The following is an 18,496-nucleotide window of genomic DNA, read 5'->3' as shown; positions in this document are numbered from 1 at the left end:
TACCTGAGTGACATTAACAAGGTTAACGAGGTTGAGGTCAGTGCAGACCAATCAGATCATCACATTTATTCACAAACAAACTTCACGAATGAAACAAACTGTAAAAAAAGACATCAAACTTTATTCAAACTTTTTTACACAAAATACAAACAAAAATAAACAAAAATAAACAGGAAGTGTTTACATGCGACAGGTGTCGTGAAACGCCTCCAGGGTCCTAAAGTCCCTCCATGTTGGAGGAAGTCCGTCCTGCAGGAAACGACCACATCGCTGACATGAAGACTGGAAGAGTTTAATGTAGCTCCGCAACCAGGTCTGCAGAGAGACAGACAGGTGAGTCAGACAGACAGGTGGAGACACAGACAGGTGTACAGACAGACAGGTTGTTGCGGGGTTCTTCTGCTAACCTCGTTCTTTTGTTCCAAAAATCCAGGCTAAGTCGGAAGGTGATGTTTTGGGTGTTTATTCTCCACCTCACCAGGTGCAATATGTACAGTGCCAAATATGTACAAACCAAAAAAAATAAAGCGAATGAACCAAAAATGTTCTATATACAAGTTCAGAAAACAACAAAAGAAAGGAAACCAAACAAGAAAACAAGAAAAACGAGTTCTTCAATAACTCAGCTCGCAAACAACAAATCAACCATTGCTACCTCCTTTGCAACCAACCACACACTCTCCGATTGGGCCCAGGCAGCCCCTTTTATAGTGGTAGCCCCTCCCACTCGGACTACTACCTTTCTAAAAACCAACATAAACATCTTTTCTCCATTATGACGGCCATTTCCTATGCAGTGATAATGACAATAATTGTATAAAAATTATATCCGTATGTTCACTGTTTGTCTTCCATAGAAGACTGCCGGGTACTCAGATAACATCAACATTATTAAAAACACATAGTTCTCTGCATCACAATTACGCACGTCATCCTCCTTTATAATGACGGTGATGCGTACGACCTGTTTCTCCGCCGGAAGCGGACAGGTAAGTGGTGGCGGGCGTATTTCCACATACCCCGTAAGTTCTCATCTGTGTGTGTATGAATACATTGAATTAGCACAGCCAAGTGTGCACCCTTGGCTGTGCTTTTGTCCGGTGAGGGGAAGAGGGATGTGTGTTTTGTTATGTTCTGTTTAGCGCGGAGCAGAAGGGAACGGGGAAGATGTGCTGGTTGTGTTTGTGTGTGTGTCTGTGTGTGTGCGCTGCCTGTGTGTGCGCTGGCCGCAGTCAGTGACGGCGCTGCTCCGTCACACAGGTATACAGACATATAGGTGGAGACAGACAGACAGGTATACAGACATACAGGTGGAGACAGGTGGAGACACAGACAGGTATACAGACAGACAGGTGTACAGACAGACAGGTGACAGACAGACAGACTCACCATGAAGGACCGGACCACCACATCAGGCATCTGGGGCAGCTGGTAGTGCAGCAGGGCGGTGGTGGCGTGGTCTGTTACCTAGCAACAACACAACCAATCAGAGCCCTGCATACTCAGATCAGCTATGTTCAGGTGAGGACAGGTGAGTCTTACCTTCTGGAACACCTGGTACTGAGACTTGGTCCAGATGTCCAGCTGAGGAGGAGAGACAGACAAACAGGTTAGCATGGAGACAGACAGGCAGACAGGTAGACAGGCAGACAGGTATGAGGTGTTACCTGTCGGTGATGTCTCACCTTTCCATCCTCGTTGTAAACATTTTCGCTGAATCCTCGAACGACGGTTCTGTCGATGAACAGTGAACGCATCACGACAATTGCCTTCAACACTTTCCCCAGAGTCACCTGAGAGAGAGAGACAGGTGAGACACCGGGCACACACACCTGTACCTGTCTGTATGAACACCTATATAGGTGTTGTCATGTGTATTTACCAGCAGTACCGCAGACGTCCCATTGGGTCTGAACAGCTCGATGGTCATATCAGGAAACATCCTGCCGATCCGAGAGATGACATCATCCACATACCTGTACACAGAGTACACAGAGTATTACAGTACTTTACACCTGGAGTTCAGTTCACCTGGTCCAAATGAAAAACAGATCTATTGTGTTCTTTGTTCTGGTCCAGATCACAGTACAGTGTGTATTATTGCAGTACTCACTGAGGAGGAAGTACCAGGGTACTGGGTTGTACTTTGGGTCGTCTCTTGGCTGAAGCTCCCATCTGATTGGCCGATCGTTTGAGTGACTGTTGATTCAACAAACTGGAGGCCAATCCTGCGTGGTACTGCAACTACACACAAGTACACAACATTACACACAAAGTACACACAAACATTTACTGTGACTTCAAATCAACAGACATAAACGTTAACATGTTAGTATGTTGTTAGCGTGTTGTTAGCATGTTGTTAGCATGTTAATAGCGTGTTGTTAACAGCGCGTTGTTAGCGTGTTGTTAGCGTGTTAATAGCGTGTTGTTAGCATGCTGTTAACGTGTTAATAGTGTGTTGTTAACGTGTTGTTAGCGTGTTGTTAACGTGTTGTTAACGTGTTAATAGCGTGTTGTTAACGTGTTGTTAACGTGTTGTTATCGTGTTGTTAACATGTTGTTAACTGTTAATAGTGTGTTGTTAACGTGTTGTTATCGTGTTGTTAACGTGTTAATAGTGTGTTGTTAGCGGGTTGTTAACGTGTTGTTAGCGGGTTGTTAACGTGTTAATAGTGTGTTGTTAACGTGTTGTTAACGTGTTGTTAACGTGTTAATAGTGTGTTGTTAACGTGTTGTTATCGTGTTGTTAACGTGTTGTTAACGTGTTGTTAACGTGTTGTTATCGCGTTGTTAATGTGTTGTTATCGTGTTGTTAACGTGTTGTTATCGTGTTGTTAACGTATTGTTATCGTGTTGTTAACGTGTTGTTAACGTGTTGTTAGCGTGTTGTTATCGTGTTGTTATCGTGTTGTTATCGTGTTGTTAACGGGTTGTTAACGGGTTGTTAGCGGGTTGTTAGCGTGTTGTTAACAACATGTTGTTAACATGTTGTTATCGTGTTGTTAACGTGTTGTTAATGTGTTGTTATCGTGTTGTTAACGGGTTGTTAACGTGTTGTTATCGTGTTGTTATCGTGTTGTTAACGTGTTGTTAACGGGTTGTTAGCGGGTTGTTAACGTTTTGTTATCGCGTTGTTAACAACATGTTGTTAACATGTTGTTATCGTGTTGTTAACGTGTTGTTAACGTGTTATCGTGTTGTTAATGTGTTGTTAACGGGTTGTTAACGGGTTGTTAGCGGGTTGTTAGCGGGTTGTTAACGTGTTGTTAACAACATGTTGTTAACATGTTGTTATCGTGTTGTTAATGTGTTGTTATCGTGTTGTTAACGGGTTGTTAGCGGGTTGTTAGCGGGTTGTTAGCGGGTTGTTAACGTGTTGTTAACGTGTTGTTAACGTGTTGTTAATGTGTTGTTAACGTGTTGTTAATGTGTTGTTAACGTGTTGTTATCGTGTTGTTAACGTGTTGTTATCGTGTTGTTATCGTGTTGTTAATGTGTTGTTATCGTGTTGTTAACGGGTTGTTAGCGGGTTGTTAGCGGGTTGTTAGCGGGTTGTTAGCGGGTTGTTAACGTGTTGTTAACAACATGTTGTTAACATGTTGTTAGCGTGTTACCTTGTTGGACCACTTGTAGGCCTGCAGCAGCTGGGAGTAGAGCGGGGTTTTGTCCTGGACTGGATCCAGACTGAGCAGACCGCTGTTATGAAGAGGATGAGACTCTGAGGGACGACCAACCAGCCCGCTGAGACGCTCCAGCTCACTGACAGACAGGTGAGAGACACAGACAGAAAGACAGGTGAGAGACAGACAGACAGAAAGACAGGTGAGAGACAGACAGGTGAGAGACAGACAGACAGAAAGACAGGTGAGAGACAGACAGACAGGTGAGAGACAGACAGTGTGTCTCTTGTTAGTAACACCTGGCAGGTAAACAAACAAACGCAGCTCTGAAGCTCTGCACACTGATCAGCCTGATCTGAACTCTGTCTGCAGGACCGGCTCTTTAACCCGGGTCACCGGCTCTTTAACCCGGCTCTTTAACCCGGGTCACCGGCCCTTTAACCCGGGTCACCGGCTCTTTAACCCGGCTCTTTATCCCGGGTCACCGGCTCTTTAACCCGGCTCTTTAACCCGGGTGTCCGGGCCGTGCCGTGCAGCGTCATGTGTCTCACTTCAGGTCTCTGTTGACCGCCTGCAGGTTGTCCTGGAACTCGGCTATGAACTGCTTCTCTCGGCCCTCCAGGGTCTCCCGGTTCTTCATGCCGTCCTTCAGGGACTCGAACACGCGGCTGACGCTGGAGCGCAGCGCCTGGATGCCGCTGATCGCGTGAGAGAAAGCGTCCAGGTTCACGCCGACCGTCACCACGTCCGCCATGTTGTCTCTGTGCCGGAGCGCGTCTGACGTCACACGGCCCGGAGACCGGAAGCGCTCAAACGTAAACAGGAAGTAGTGGAACTGTATTTCCTGTTTGTAGGCCCGTTGTAGTTTTTAGAGAATGTTGTTCTCTGAACAACCTGTCTGTCTGAACAACCTGTCTGTCTGTCTGAACAACCTGTCTGTCTGAACAACCTGTCTGACTGAACAACCTGTCTGTCTGTCTGAACAACCTGTCTGTCTGAACAACCTGTCTGACTGAACAACCTGCCTGTCTGAACAACCTGTCTGTCTGAACAACCTGTCTGTCTGAATACCTGTCTGTCTGAACAACCTGTCTGTCTGAACAACCTGTCTGTCTGAACACACCTGTCTGTCTGAATACCTGTCTGTCTGAATGCCTGTCTGTCTGAACACACCTGACTCTGTCAACACTAGGCAGACAGACAGACAGACAGACAGACAGACAGACAGACAGACACTTTATTGATCCTGAAGGAAATGAAACATACATTAGAATGAACTCATAACACAGTGTCCACATGTTAGAATTAGCAGATCAAGCTACATATAAAGAACCTTGTGGGACTCCATGACAAACTTTGGTCTGCATGGAGGATTCATCACTGACGTGAACAAACTGAGATCGATCTAAGAAATACGACTTAAACCAGCTTAGGGCGGTTCCTTTGATGCCAGTTTGATGTTCCAGTCTCTGTAAAATCAAATGCAAGATCAAGTACATACTGTACATATACTGTATGTGTGTGTGAGAGAGAGAGAGAGAGAGAGAGAGAGACAGAGAGAGAGAGAGAGTTAACATGGAGAGAGACAGAGAGAGAGAGCTCTCTCTCTCTCTCTCTCACACACATACAGTATATGTACAGTATGTGTGTGTGTGAGAGAGAGAGAGAGAGAGAGAGAGAGAGAGACAGAGAGAGAGAGCTCTCTCTGTCTCTCTCTCTGTCTCTCTCTCTCTCTCTCTCTCTCTCTCTCTGGATGGAGTTAACATTGACAAAGGGTGTTGGGCTCAGAGGTTTATCTAAAGGAGAGTGAAGAAGAAGAAGAAGAAGAAGAAGAAGAAGAAGAAGAAGAAGAGGGGGAGGAAGGAGGACAGAGCAGGATATCAGAGGAGATTATCAGAGACAAAGAAGAAGAAACAGAAGAAAAGACAGAAGAAGAAGAAGACGGACAGAGGAGAAAGACGAGTTCAACATTTTGTCGCCTCTTTAAGCAGATTATCAAGAGCCAACCTGGAGACAGACAGACAGGTGGAGAGAGCGACAGGAAACATTACCAACAGGTAAGTAACACAATGGGAGAGACAGGCAGACAGACAGACAGCTATTTAAAATATAGGATTTGTAATAGATTGAGTGTACTAGATTACTCTCAGTGTAACAGATTACTGGAGTGGCCTCATTTTAAATAAAGTTCAGTTTGAACACAGAGCAATAATCAATAGTCAAGTGATGCTTCAGAGCTTCCTAATATACTGGACCTCAGTGTAACAGAGTACACAGCAGCTTATTCTATTAATATATACAAATATAAATATTAAACAAACCCACAAAGAAGAAACATGGAGGTCTCTGAGTCTCAGTTTAATCAGCTGTGAGGTCAGACACAAACAAACAGACAGACAGGCAGACAGGCAGAGAGAGATACAGACAGACAGACAGATAGACAGGCAGAGCGAGAGACAGACAGGCAGACAGAGGGAGACAGACAGACGGTACAGTTCAAATCCACGAAGAAGAAACATTTTAATAAAGAAGAAGAAACATGGAGGTCTCTGAGTCTCAGTTTAATCAGCTGTGAGGTCAGACACAAACAAACAGACAGACAGGCAGAGAGAGAGAGACAGACAGACAGGCAGAAAGAGAGAGAGAGGGAGAGGGAGAGTCTGAATCTGACTGAATACGACCGTATATGACTGATTGTGACTGACTGTGATGGAATCAGACTGAATACCACTGACTGCCACTGAATGCTACTGATTATGACTGATTGCAACTATTTACGGCTGATTGCGACTGAATACAACCGTATATGACTGATTGTGACTGAATCCTACTAAATCCGACTGATTGCGACTGAATGCAACTGATTACGATGGAATCAGACTGAATACAACTGAATCCGACTTAATTTGACTGACTGCGACTGAATACGACCGCATACAACTGATTGTGACTGAATCCGAATAAAACCGACTGAACGTGACTGATTGTTTCTGATTGCGACTGAATGCAACTGACTGTGATGGAATCAGACTGAATATGACTGATTGTGACGGAATCAGACTGAATATGACTGATTGTGATGGAATCAGACTGAATATGACTGATTGTGACAGAATCAGACTGAATATGACTGATTGCGTCTGATAGCCACTGAATCCAATCAGGTTTTTATCTGTGACAGTCAGTCACAGTCACAACTTTGTTGTTTTCTTTGCAGACTTGTGGTGGGCGGAGCATCTTCAGTTTGCCTTATCGCCTTGTTACCATGACAATCACAAGATAACCAGCAGGTTACCATGACAACCACCCATCAGAGGAAGGTTCAGTTGAACTGAACTTGTGAATTCAAAATGTGGGAGGTGACTTTGAGACGTGACCTCCTGATGAACTTCCTGTCTGTCTGACTGTCGGTCCACCATGTCTCACCTCATCGCCCGGCTCCTCCCCCTCCTGGTCCTCCTGCTGGCGCCCTGCAGGTGTCAGACCGGCAGTCAGTTTGACGTGTGTCGGTCTCTGCGCAGCTCAGAGGGCGGACCAGGGTGGGAGTTCTACGCCTGTCAGCCTCCACCTGCCAACATGAAGGAAGTGATGCAGATTAGAGTCGACCCGCCCGGCATCACCTGTGGAAACCCACCTGAGAGGTTCTGCACACTGGTCAGTTACACACACCTGAACACACGCCTGAAAACACACCTGAATACACACCTGAACAAACACCTGGTTTAGTGTAAAGTCATCAGGGTCACATCATGTCAACATTTGACTACAGTCGACCCATAATGCAACACTCTGATGATGTAATTGTTCAGATAATCAGTGTTACTCACCTGTCAATCATCTCATGACCCCTCACATTTACCATGTGATCTCATGAGGGGCACACACACACACACACACACACACACACACACACACTCTTCCTGCTGTCTGTCTAATTGTTCCTTTGGGAAACTGAGGTCTGTGTGAATTATTGATAAATGTAACAAATGAAATGATGATGATGATGAAGGTGAGTTTTAACCCTTCTTTGACTCACCTGCTGTCACCCTCTGTTTAATTAGCTCCAGCTCGTTAGTGTTGGCCCATTTAATCTTCAGGTGTAGATCTGTTAATCTGTTCATGACAGTTGGCAGCAGCAGCTGAAGTCAAAGGATGAACCCCCAACACACTCTGAGCAGATTAACACGTGTTAATCCATCACTGCACACACGTTAGTGGGACACACACACACACACAGGCTGAAACACACACATTTTAATTAATTCATGTTGCGTTCAGGTGTCTGTAAAACAGAGAATTTACTACATGTACACCCTCAACCAACACTGTTCATATGCGAGGTCCCATGATGATAATGAACCATAAACAACATAAATATGATGATAATGGATAGATCCAAACTGAATTGGACTTTCCGGGCCTGAATGTGTTCTGAATGGGTCCAACATGGTCTTTAAACACATTCAGAGTCACAGCCTTTCAGCGATGCTCCCTGCTGGTAGAATGTCCTCATCACCTCAACAATGGTTCTGTTTGTTTGTTTGTGGTTCTGCAGGAGAACCCATATCTGTGCAGCGATGAGTGCGACGCCTCCAGCCCCGACCTGTCTCACCCTCCTCAGCTGATGGGAGACCGAGAAAGGGGAGGGCTCATCACCTACTGGCAGACAGTCACATGGTCCAGGTATCCTGAGCCCCTATTGGCCAACATCACTCTGTCCTGGAACAAGAGTCTGGAGGTGGTTGATGACATCATCATCACCTTTGAGTACGGCCGACCAACCAGCATGGTGCTGGAGAAATCTCTGGATAAAGGTGATTGGTCAGTGAGAGGCTGAAACTGTTTAGAGTGTCATTAACGGCCATTAATCAGTACTTGTACTTCAGGTGTCACATGGCAGCCGTATCAGTACTACGCTGATGACTGTCTGGAGGCGTTTGGGATGTCTCCAAAATGGGTCTCTGATTTAGCGCCAAGTAACTTGACCCGGGTCATCTGTACTGAGCAGTACTCTCGCTGGGTCGGGGCAAAGGTGGGTAACTCCAACTGAACCTGGTCATAGTGTGAAAGATACAGGTTTGAACTCATTAGTCTGATGACCAATCATCAAAGAGCAGTGTATTTCACCTGACCAATGAATGAGAAGCATGCCAACTGACAATCAGTGTTTGGCCAATAGGAAGAGAAGATTGTGGTGTTCGAGGTGCGTGCTCGCTTTGGAGTGTTTGCAGGTCCAAAGTTGATCAACATGGACGCCCTGTACACCCGGATGGAGACCATGAAGGGTCTGAGAGACTTCTTCACCTTCACCAACCTCCGCCTGCGACTGCTTCGCCCGGCACTGGGAGGGACCTACGTCCAGAGAGACAACCTGCTGAAGTACTTCTACGCTATTTCCAACATCGACGTACCTGCCAGGTAACAACCAGCTACACCCGCTAACAACCAGCTACACGTGCTACCAACCAGCTACACCTGCTACTGTGTGTGTCCTGCAGGTGTAAGTGTCACCTGCATGCGTCTCAGTGTGTGTTACGTGACGCGACGCTGCAGTGTGAATGCGATCACAACACAAGTGGACAGGACTGTCAGAGCTGCAGCCAAGGGTTCAAATCCAGTAGCTGGAGACCAGGATCCTACCTGCCGTTCCCCAGAGGCACCGCCAATATGTGTACGCACCTGAACACACACACACACACACACACACACACACACACACACACACACGTCCCCTTGGATACTAACATTGAAGTTGAATCACAGGAAGTTTCTTTTTTTTTTAGGTGCAGGGGCAGAAACAACAACTAGTAAGTAGATCACCTGTTTACCTGTCTGTCTGCTCACCTGTTTACCTGTCTGTCTGCTTACACGTCTACCTGTCTGTCTGCTCACCTGTTTACCTGTCTGTCTGCTCACCTGTTTACCTGTCTGTCTGCTTACACGTCTACCTGTCTGTCTGCTCACCAGTTTACCTGTCTGTCTGATCACATGTCTACCTGTCTGTCAGCTCACCTGTTTACCTGTCTGTCTGGTTACACGTATACCTGTCTGTCTGCTCACCTCTGTCCGGTCAGTGTTGCATCATGGGATATTTTAAAGTGAAATCCAAATTGTTTCGAACCAGATAGGCCAATAAGAGTCACTCTTTATGCTGTCATGGTGACCAGACGTTTCATCAGACAACACGTTCAACTGTCAGGACAGGTTCTTCCTCTGATCCTACAAGATGCAACAGTGATCCAAAAAACAACAGAACCAGTAGAACAGTACAAGAACAATAGAGAACCGTAGAAGAACAATAGAGAACAGTAGAGACCAGTAGAACAGTAGAACAGTAGAACGTTGTGGTCTGTGTCAGTGGCTGAATCCACATGATCTTCTCAATCTTGGACTCAGAGTCTCTAAATGTTCATATTCAGCTCTCAGACTCACCAAAGTTCACCTGAAACTGGATCTGAACCAGACGTGAACACCTGAAAGAGTGAATGTGTGGATTCAATCACAGAGACATGAGAGTCCAGTAAAGGTCTCTGCAGAACCAAACCGGGTGTCGCCACATCAATACTACCTTCTGATTGGTTGGTTTATGTCCCTGGTCTGGTCGACTCCAGAATAACTGTAGATCTCCAACAAGAAGTTTGATCGGGCCGGATTAGATCTGGGCAGACACCTGACAGACAGAGAGGGCATATCAAGGTCTGGTGTACAGGTACACATCAGGCCTAAAAAAACTCCACAATGAACCTTATCCTGTTGGTCTCACTAGAAACCCTCTAGAGGCTGTAGATTCTTCAGACTCTGGAGGTCCAGGTACTCATTCATCTGCTGTCTCTATTGTAAATAATGACCGTCTATTCTCAGGTGCAGGATTAGTTTCAGGAGGTTCAGTCCCAGATCAGGGTTTTTGGAGGGTTCTGGAGGTTCAGGAATCTGTGGTGAGGGAAACTGTCTGTTTCAGATACGTCATTTATTTTGGAGTCTCCAGTCTTGTTGTTGGTGGTATTTCTGTGGTTAAAGTGCTTTAAAGTTCCCGGTGTTGAAGGTTCTGCAGTGGTCAGTCAGGATCTGTAGAGATCAAACTGAGCTTCACTAAAGAGACCTAACTCTTCTTCTCTGACAGCGTCCGGTGACTCTAAACCAGCAGCACCTGACAGACCTGCCTCATCAGATGGAGTGACTGACATTACTACTACAACTACTACGACTACTGTCAGTACTACTACTACCACGACTCCAGCTACTACCGAGGCTATCATAAGGACTGACAATACAGTAACTACTAGTGCTGATCCTACTGACACTACTCCTAATACCGACAGTACTACAACTATGTTTATGTACACAGTTACTTCTGATGCAGCTCCTACCAGCACAGTGAGTCCAACAAGTACTTCAACTACTGCTGACACCTGGAGTATTAGTACTGCAGAGAGTAGTCATACTATGACTGAATATGATCTTATGATCAGTACTACCCTAACTGACACCAGTTCTACAATGTACTTTATTAGTACTGGTGATACTGGTGACTTTGCTAAGGCTGCTTTAGACTCTACTACTGCAACAGTTGACCCTGGTACTACAGTTTTCACTACTGTCAGTAGTACTGTTAGGACTGTTGATGTGTTTCCAGACTTTAGCAGAACAGTAGGACCTACAGTGGATATGGCTCCATCCAGCAGCCCAGCTCTGGTGACTGGGGACACTCTGTACAAACCAGTCTCCACAGTACCAGACTTTACCAGTCCCAGCACCACTATTAGCCTCACTGACCCTGAAGTGTCTACTTATGACTCAGTGACTCCACCCTTTGACTCCACCTCCTCACCTGACAGCACAGACTCCACCTTCTCTGGGACTGGTACTACCAACCTGATCACCGGTACTACCCTACCTGCTGATGGTACTGCGACATCAACTGGAGAACCAACAATTGCAACCATTCCAGAAATAACCCCGGACAGTGATGGGGCTCCTTCTGGATCCACTGGGTCAACCCCAACCTATCAAGCTGGAGATTCTTCATTTACAGCAGGAACTGACACAACTTCTCCTGATGTTCCTCCAGAGATGCTGATGAATGTACCACCTCCTGACGTACCACCCCCTGATGAACCTCTGGAAGTACCTCTTCCTGATGAACCTCCTCCTGATGTACGTCCTCCTGATATACCCGCACCTGATGTACTTCTCCTTGAAGTTCCCCCTCCTGATGACGTTCCTCCTGATTTACCATTGACTGATGAACCTTTTCCAGATGTACCTTCTCCAGATGTTCCTCCAGAAGAGCCCTGGAGCCCTCCTTCAGACACTCTGATAGATGTATTTTCTCCTGATGTAGCACCTCCTGAAGAATCTCCTCGTGGTGCTTCTGTAGAGTCTGTGTTGTCTTCTTCTGAAGAAGGAGGAGTTGATGCTGGCCTCGACCCAAGCTTCACCACCTTAGATCGGTCTGACCCTGCTGATGATTTGGCTCCTGTGGACTTCACCTTCCCTTTTCTGGTTGATCCAAATTTAGTTAAACCTGAAGCAGATTCTGGACCAGAGTCTGTGGGTGATCTTGGGAACATTCCAGATGAAGACCTTGAATCTGATGACTTGGACTGGTCCTTCTTGGCAGAGCTAGATATAGAGGAGACAGGACTCGAATTAACTAGTCCAGATTCACCTGAACCAGACGGCCCAAACAGAAGTCCAAGCCCTCCACAAGAAGTCGATGTTTCAGATCCTTCAGCAGCTCAGATGGAGGGAAAGTCATCTGGAGAGGATTCAGCAAGAAGGTCAGAGTCTGACCAAAAGTTTCAACAAGAGAAGACAGGAGATCAAAACGAGGAGAAAGGTACAGACCGAGGCCCCAACTGGTCAATTTATAATGTAGTGCACAATATATCATCGTCTGCATATTCTGACATCATTCAGTCAAATTCCGTCAAAAAAAGGTCCAAGTTACTCTCAGTGCTTTAACCTGACGTGGAGCAGGTATCAATGTTTTATAAAGACACTGAATGTCCAGGTGTGTCTCACAAAAAGACAACAAAAACAACAACACAACTCTGTCATTCATTCATAGTTTTCATGCAAATTAAAATATTTTTTGTCTGTTGTCCAAACAGTCACTGAGCCCAAACGGGAAACTAAAGAGGAAAGGAAGGATGACGGGAAAGAGGAAACTAAAGAAGAAAGGAAAGAGGAAACTAAAGAAGAAAGGAAAGAGGAAACTAAAGAAGAAACGAAAGAGGAAACAAGAGAGGAAACTAAAGAGGGAGGAGGAAAGGAGAAAGAAGAGAAATTCTACGAGAAGAAAGGTAGACGGAGGAACAGATCTGCCCCCTATTGGCCGTGTTAGTAACAGCAGTAAATGTAGTAGTCCTCGTAGTTTTAGCAGTAGTACACCTCCCTCTGCTGCTTCCTGCCTGTTGCCGTGGTTACACACCTTGTTTTGTGTCCAAAGTGACCCAGAAGATTCTGATCCCAGGAGGACCAAAGTCCAGTCAGCTGTCCAAAATTACCTACGTCACCTTCCAGGGTAAGACCACCTCTGACCACCGGCTCCTGCACCTGTACAGCCAGCTCACCTTTAAGTGACTCCTCCCCCTGGTACATTAGACTCCCTTGTACAGACCCCTCCCCTTGTAAATCAGTCTCCTCCTCCTCGTACATCAGACCCCTCCTCCTCGTACATCAGACTCCTCCTCCTCACACATCAGACCCCTCCTCCTCGTACATCAGTCTCCTCCTCCTCGCACATCAGACTCCTCCTCCTCCTCACACATCAGACTCCTCCTCCTCACACATCAGACCCCTCCTCGTCGTAAATCAGTCTCCTCCTCCTCGTACATCAGACTCCTCCTCCTCGTACATCAGACTCCTCCTCCTCATCCTTCTCCACGTACATCAGACTCCTCCCCATGTAAATCAGTCTCCTTCTCCTCGTACATCAGACTCCTCCTCCTCCTCCTCCTCATACATCAGACTCCTCCTCCTCATACATCAGACCCCTCCTCCTCCTCATACATCAGACTCCTCCTCCTCCTCACACATCAGACTCCTCCTCCTCACACATCAGACCCCTCCTCCTCATAAATCAGTCTCCTCCTCCTCGTACATCAGACTCCTCCTCCTCGTACATCAGACTCCTCCTCCTCACACATCAGACTCCTCCTCCTCACACATCAGACCCCTCCTCCTCGTACATCAGACTCCTCCTCCTCATACATCAGACCCCTCCTTCTCATACATCAGACTCCTCCTCCTCCTCCTCATACATCAGACTCCTCCTCCTCGTACATCAGTGTCCTCCTCCTCGCACATCAGACTCCTCCTCATACATCAGACTCCTCCTCATACATCAGACTCCTCCTCCTCGCACATCAGACTCCTCCTCCTCCTCGCACATCAGACCCCTCCTCCTCGTACATCAGACTCCTCCTCCTCACACATCAGACCCCTCCTCCTCACACATCAGACCCCTCCTACTCACACATCAGACTCCTCCTCCTCATACATCAGACTCCTCCTCCTCATACATCACTCCTCCTCCTCATACATCAGACTCCTCCTCCTCACACATCAGCTCCTCCTCACACATCAGACTCCTCCTCCTCACACATCAGACTCCTCCTCCTCACACATCAGACTCCTCCTCCTCATACATCAGACCCCTCCTACTCACACATCAGACTCCTCCTCCTCCTCGCACATCAGACTCCTCCTCGTACATCAGACCCCTCCTCCTCACACATCAGACCCCTCCTCCTCACACATCAGACTCCTCCTCCTCGTACATCAGACCCCTCCTCCTCGTACATCAGACTCCTCCTCCTCGTACATCAGACTCCTCCTCCTCACACATCAGACTCCTCCTCCTCACACATCAGACTCCTCCTCCTCCTCGCACATCAGACCCCTCCTCCTCGTTCATCAGACCCCTCCTCCTCGTACATCAGACCCCTCCTCCTCCTCCTCACACATCAGACTCCTCCTCCTCGTACATCAGACTCCTCCTCCTCCTCCTCACACATCAGACTCCTCCTCCTCGTACATCAGACTCCTCCCCATGTAAATCAGACTCCTCCTCCTCGTACATCAGACTCCTCCCTTTAGTGAGGTGTCTCTGTCAGGGTTAGTAGTTGATAAAAACAAACTCATGATGTCTTCTCGTCTGCTGCCATCTTCATGTTGTCTCACCTGTCTCACCTGTCTGTCTGTTTGTGTTCATGCTGTGATGTGGGTGGAGTTATGCACAGTGGGTGGAGCTTCTCTATCAACCATGCCTCTCCAGTTTTCTGACTGTGTGTCTCTGTTTGTGTCAGACTGTGAGTGTAACGGACACTCCAGCCGCTGCAGCTACATCGACTTCATCAACGTGGTCACGTGTGTAAGCTGCAAACACAACACGCGAGGACAGAACTGTCAGTACTGTCGCCTCGGTTACTATAGAAACGCCTCGCTGGCACTGGACGACGAGAACGTCTGTGTGGGTCAGTAACACACACACACATGTACACACATACACATTCATGGTGATGGTGGTGATGATGATGATGATGATGCTGTCTCTGTCCTCAGAGTGTGACTGTGATCTGGAGCGCAGTGTCTCTCCTCACTGTTTGGACTCCGGTCTCTGTCAGTGTAAACCTGGAGGTTCAGGGCGTCGCTGTGACTCCTGTCTACCTGGATACACCTGGAGAGGAGGTGGAGCCAGCTGCACAGGTACAAAAAGCTTCAGTACAGTACACGCCTCAAGTTTCAGGAATGTTAATGATGATTAATAATCAATAATCAATGGTCGATCTCTGTCAGAGAATGTGTGCGACGACAAGCGTTTGATTTGTCAGAATGGAGGAACCTGTGTCGACTTCCAGCGCTGTGATTGCCCAGAAAACTTCACAGGTTAGTGCACACCTGGTGATGTCACCGCTCATGATGTCACAGCTGAGGTGTCTAATGATGTCATGTATGCAGGTATGCTGTGTGAGAAGGGCGTGTGTCTGAAGAAGAACGGTTGCCTGGATGCTGATGGCTCCGCCCCCTCTCTGACCTCACACCTTTACCTGCTGACGCTCATCTTGATCAGCTCCACCTTCTGCTGACCACGACCACTGACCCGAGGAACTGTTTCTTGTTGGGACAGGACATGACATCACACTCTTCCAGACAGGAAGTGACCTCATGTTGGACGTGACAGGAAGACTTCTCATTCTCACTTCCTGTTTGTTGTCAAATCAATGAAAAACTTTTATTTTGTAAACAGGAAGTATCTGTGCTTCATGCCTTTTTATTATTGATTGATTAGTTATTGATCAGTTTAATTAAACAAGTTATTGATGTGGCCGGTGTTTAAACTTTTCATGTTATCAGGGTTAAAATGCAACAAGAGTATTATCATGATGTTATTATGTTATTGTAATGTTATTATAATGTTATTATAATGTTATCATAATGTTATCATGATGATATTATGTTATTGTAATGTTATTATAATGTTATTATAATGTTATTATGTTATCATAATGTTATTATAATGTTATTATAATGTTATTATGTTATAATGTTATCATGTTATCATAATGTTATCATAATGTTATTGTAATGTTATCATAATGTTATCATGTTATTATAATGTTATCATAATGTTATTATAATGTTATTGTAATGTTATTGTAATGTTATTGTAATAAATAATGATGTTTGACTGTTTTGGTTCTGTGTGACGATCAAACATGTGATTGAATCTAAAAATAATGAGTTCATAAAAAGTATAAATAAATAAATAAATAAATAAATAAATAAATAAATAAATAATAAAGTTTAAATAAAATGTGGAGGTTCACCTGGAGAGGAGGCGGAGCCAGCTGCACAGGTACACAGAGCTTCAGTTCATCTGATTGAAATAAGAATAAACTCATAATGTTACTTTTATTAACAGATTTTTCTCTGAGTAGCACAACGTGCTGAAAAACTACAGCTCGCCTACAAATCTAACAGGAAGTGTTTACGCCACATTTGCTGACGTATAGAGCCGTGGCGTCATCGGAGCGCGTCACTGATCCACAGCTGATCGGCAGCATGAGGCGGATGTGTCGCACCGGAGCGACCTTGTTGTTCGGAGCCGGGACCGGAGCCTCGGTCAGCCGCCTGCTGAGCGCCACAGACGGCCCTGAGGAGGACGGAACCGGCCTGCTGACCACACTCCCGGTGGTGCCGGTACCGACGGTCCAGGCCGCCGAACTCACGGTGAGACCTGGAATGTGTGTGTGTGTGTGTGTGTGTGTGTGTATATGAGTATATAAGTATATGAGTGTGAGTGTGTATATATGTGTGTGTGTGTGTGTGTGTGTGTGTGTGTGTATATGAGTGTGTGTGTGTGTGTATATGAGTGTGTGTGTGTGTGTATATGAGTATATAAGTATATGAGTGTGAGTGTGTGTGTGTGTTTGTGTGTGTGTGTATATATGTGTGTGTGTTTGTGTGTGTGTGTATATATGTGTGTGTGTGTGTGTGTGTGTGTGTGTGTGTGTGTGAATGCTTGTCCTCCTGACTCGAGTTCAGTTTGGTTCTGGTCCATAAAGCGGTCCTGCTGGTGTCAGTCTGACTCACCTCCTGGTTCACTGTGTCCAGGTGAGTCCAGGTGGGTCAGGTGCAGTGATGAAGTACGGCTTTCCCTCATTGGCCAACATCAAGACCAGAGAGTCCTACGTCACCTCTTACGACCCCCGGACACGCACTGCATCCTGGGTAATCGAGAGGCTAAACCCCGCCTCCCTGAGCGGCCCGTCAGACAGGAAGTACTGCGAGTTCAGAGAAGACGACAGGTGAGGCAAACAGGTAAGGTGTTGTTAGACAGACAGGTAAAAACATGTCAAACAGACAGGTGACCTGTCTTTCTCCCGTGTCAGTGTTCACGTGTTTCACAGAGCGACAAACGCCGACTACAAGGGGAGTGGCTTCGACAGAGGTCACCTTGCTGCTGCAGCCAATCACAAGTGGAGCCAGAAAGCCATGGACGACACCTTCTACCTGAGCAATGTTGCACCGCAGGTAAACACACACCTGTCGACAGGTAAACAAATAAACGCACGCCTCCTCTCCATCTCCCTGCCCTGACAGGTGTGCGTTGACCAGTTCATGTTCTGTGTGTTCTGTTTCAGAACCCTCACCTGAACCAGAACACCTGGAACAATCTGGAGAAAATGTGTCGCTCTCTGACCAAACGTTACCTGAACGTCTATGTCTGCACGGGGCCGCTCTACCTGCCCAGGTAACACTTCTTCTTCTGTGGTGTGGGAGGGGCTTCAAGATGACATCATCAGGTGTGTGTGTGTTTCAGGCAGGAGGCTGATGGGAAGTTCTACGTTCGATATCAGGTGTTAGGACGAAACCATGTTGCCGTGCCAACGCACTTCTTCAAGGTGAGTCTACCTGTCCCGTTTCCACGTCAACGGGTTCAGTCGTGTATATTTGACCTTACCTGACTCCTCAGGTGTTGATCCTGGAACAGCCGGACGGCAGGGGGGTGGAGCTTCGGTCGTACGTTCTGCCAAACGAGCCAATCGATGAGAAGGTTCCTCTGGAGCGCTTCCTGGTTCCCATAGAAACCATCGAGCGAGCGTCAGGACTGCTGTTCGTCCCAAACGTCATGAAGAGGACGAGCAGCCTGAAGGCCATCGCTGACAGATGAACTACACTACCCATAATGCACTGCTGCTCTCTGTACAGGAACAGACTGCATTACCCAGAGTCCTCCACTGCTGAATGAACTCAGTCTGACAGCGTGATCATGTGACATCGTTATCAAGAAACTCATCATGTGACGTTTAATTAAAATGATTTTACATTTTCAAACTTTCATTTGAGCGTTTCTATTGGCTGAT

At 46.5% G+C, this 18,496-nt stretch overlaps 3 protein-coding genes across 4 annotated transcripts; 2 read left to right on the top strand and 1 right to left on the bottom strand.

Annotated features, from left to right (window-relative positions):
• Window positions 1-147: 147 nt before the first annotated feature.
• med27 (mediator complex subunit 27) lies at window positions 148-4,427 on the bottom strand. The gene is made up of 8 exons (XM_019278735.2): window positions 4,175-4,427; window positions 3,618-3,762; window positions 2,114-2,244; window positions 1,883-1,976; window positions 1,686-1,793; window positions 1,543-1,584; window positions 1,390-1,467; window positions 148-315 (listed from the first exon to the last, which is right to left on the bottom strand). Exons 1-8 carry the CDS (start codon window positions 4,375-4,377, stop codon window positions 181-183), a joined length of 936 nt encoding a protein of 311 aa, XP_019134280.1. The 5' UTR covers window positions 4,378-4,427; the 3' UTR covers window positions 148-180.
• A 952-nt stretch (window positions 4,428-5,379) lies between these two features.
• Window positions 5,380-15,990, top strand: ntng2a (netrin g2a). 2 transcript variants are annotated; one of them, XM_019278737.2, is made up of 11 exons: window positions 5,380-5,680; window positions 6,841-7,277; window positions 8,179-8,437; window positions 8,510-8,655; window positions 8,803-9,041; window positions 9,122-9,294; window positions 9,407-9,430; window positions 14,936-15,103; window positions 15,192-15,335; window positions 15,426-15,515; window positions 15,588-15,990. In XM_019278737.2, the coding sequence occupies exons 2-11, from the start codon at window positions 7,041-7,043 to the stop codon at window positions 15,713-15,715; spliced, it is 1,608 nt and encodes a 535-aa protein (XP_019134282.1). In that variant the 5' UTR covers window positions 5,380-5,680; window positions 6,841-7,040; the 3' UTR covers window positions 15,716-15,990. The 2 variants fall into 2 exon arrangements, with proteins under 2 accessions (XP_019134282.1, XP_027140181.1); XM_027284380.1 differs by lacking the exons at window positions 14,936-15,103; window positions 15,192-15,335; window positions 15,426-15,515; window positions 15,588-15,990 and adding exons at window positions 10,744-11,777; window positions 11,881-12,048.
• A 666-nt stretch (window positions 15,991-16,656) lies between these two features.
• On the top strand, window positions 16,657-18,473 carry endog (endonuclease G). Its single transcript, XM_027284404.1, has 6 exons — window positions 16,657-16,859; window positions 17,244-17,437; window positions 17,522-17,663; window positions 17,774-17,883; window positions 17,953-18,034; window positions 18,106-18,473. The coding sequence occupies exons 1-6, from the start codon at window positions 16,692-16,694 to the stop codon at window positions 18,301-18,303; spliced, it is 894 nt and encodes a 297-aa protein (XP_027140205.1). The 5' UTR covers window positions 16,657-16,691; the 3' UTR covers window positions 18,304-18,473.
• Window positions 18,474-18,496: the final 23 nt, after the last annotated feature.

Source organism: Larimichthys crocea, chromosome XI (genome assembly GCF_000972845.2).
Source record: "Larimichthys crocea isolate SSNF chromosome XI, L_crocea_2.0, whole genome shotgun sequence".
Lineage (NCBI taxonomy): Eukaryota > Metazoa > Chordata > Actinopteri > Sciaenidae > Larimichthys > Larimichthys crocea.
This window is presented reverse-complemented; position numbering and strand designations above follow the sequence as displayed.

Coding starts and splice junctions, on each gene's coding strand:
- med27 (XM_019278735.2), bottom strand. CDS start 4,377: ATGGCGGACGTGGTGACGGTCGGCGTGAACCTGGACGCTTTCTCTCAC. Junction 1,977..2,113: donor ACCCTGGTACTTCCTCCTCA/GTGAGTACTGCA, acceptor CTCTGTGTACAG/GTATGTGGATGATGTCATCT. Junction 1,794..1,882: donor GGACGTCTGCGGTACTGCTG/GTAAATACACAT, acceptor TCTCTCTCTCAG/GTGACTCTGGGGAAAGTGTT.
- ntng2a (XM_027284380.1), top strand. CDS start 7,041: ATGTCTCACCTCATCGCCCGGCTCCTCCCCCTCCTGGTCCTCCTGCTG. Junction 8,438..8,509: donor GGAGAAATCTCTGGATAAAG/GTGATTGGTCAG, acceptor CTTGTACTTCAG/GTGTCACATGGCAGCCGTAT. Junction 9,042..9,121: donor AACATCGACGTACCTGCCAG/GTAACAACCAGC, acceptor TGTGTCCTGCAG/GTGTAAGTGTCACCTGCATG.
- endog (XM_027284404.1), top strand. CDS start 16,692: ATGAGGCGGATGTGTCGCACCGGAGCGACCTTGTTGTTCGGAGCCGGG. Junction 16,860..17,243: donor TCCAGGCCGCCGAACTCACG/GTGAGACCTGGA, acceptor CACTGTGTCCAG/GTGAGTCCAGGTGGGTCAGG. Junction 17,664..17,773: donor TGAGCAATGTTGCACCGCAG/GTAAACACACAC, acceptor GTTCTGTTTCAG/AACCCTCACCTGAACCAGAA.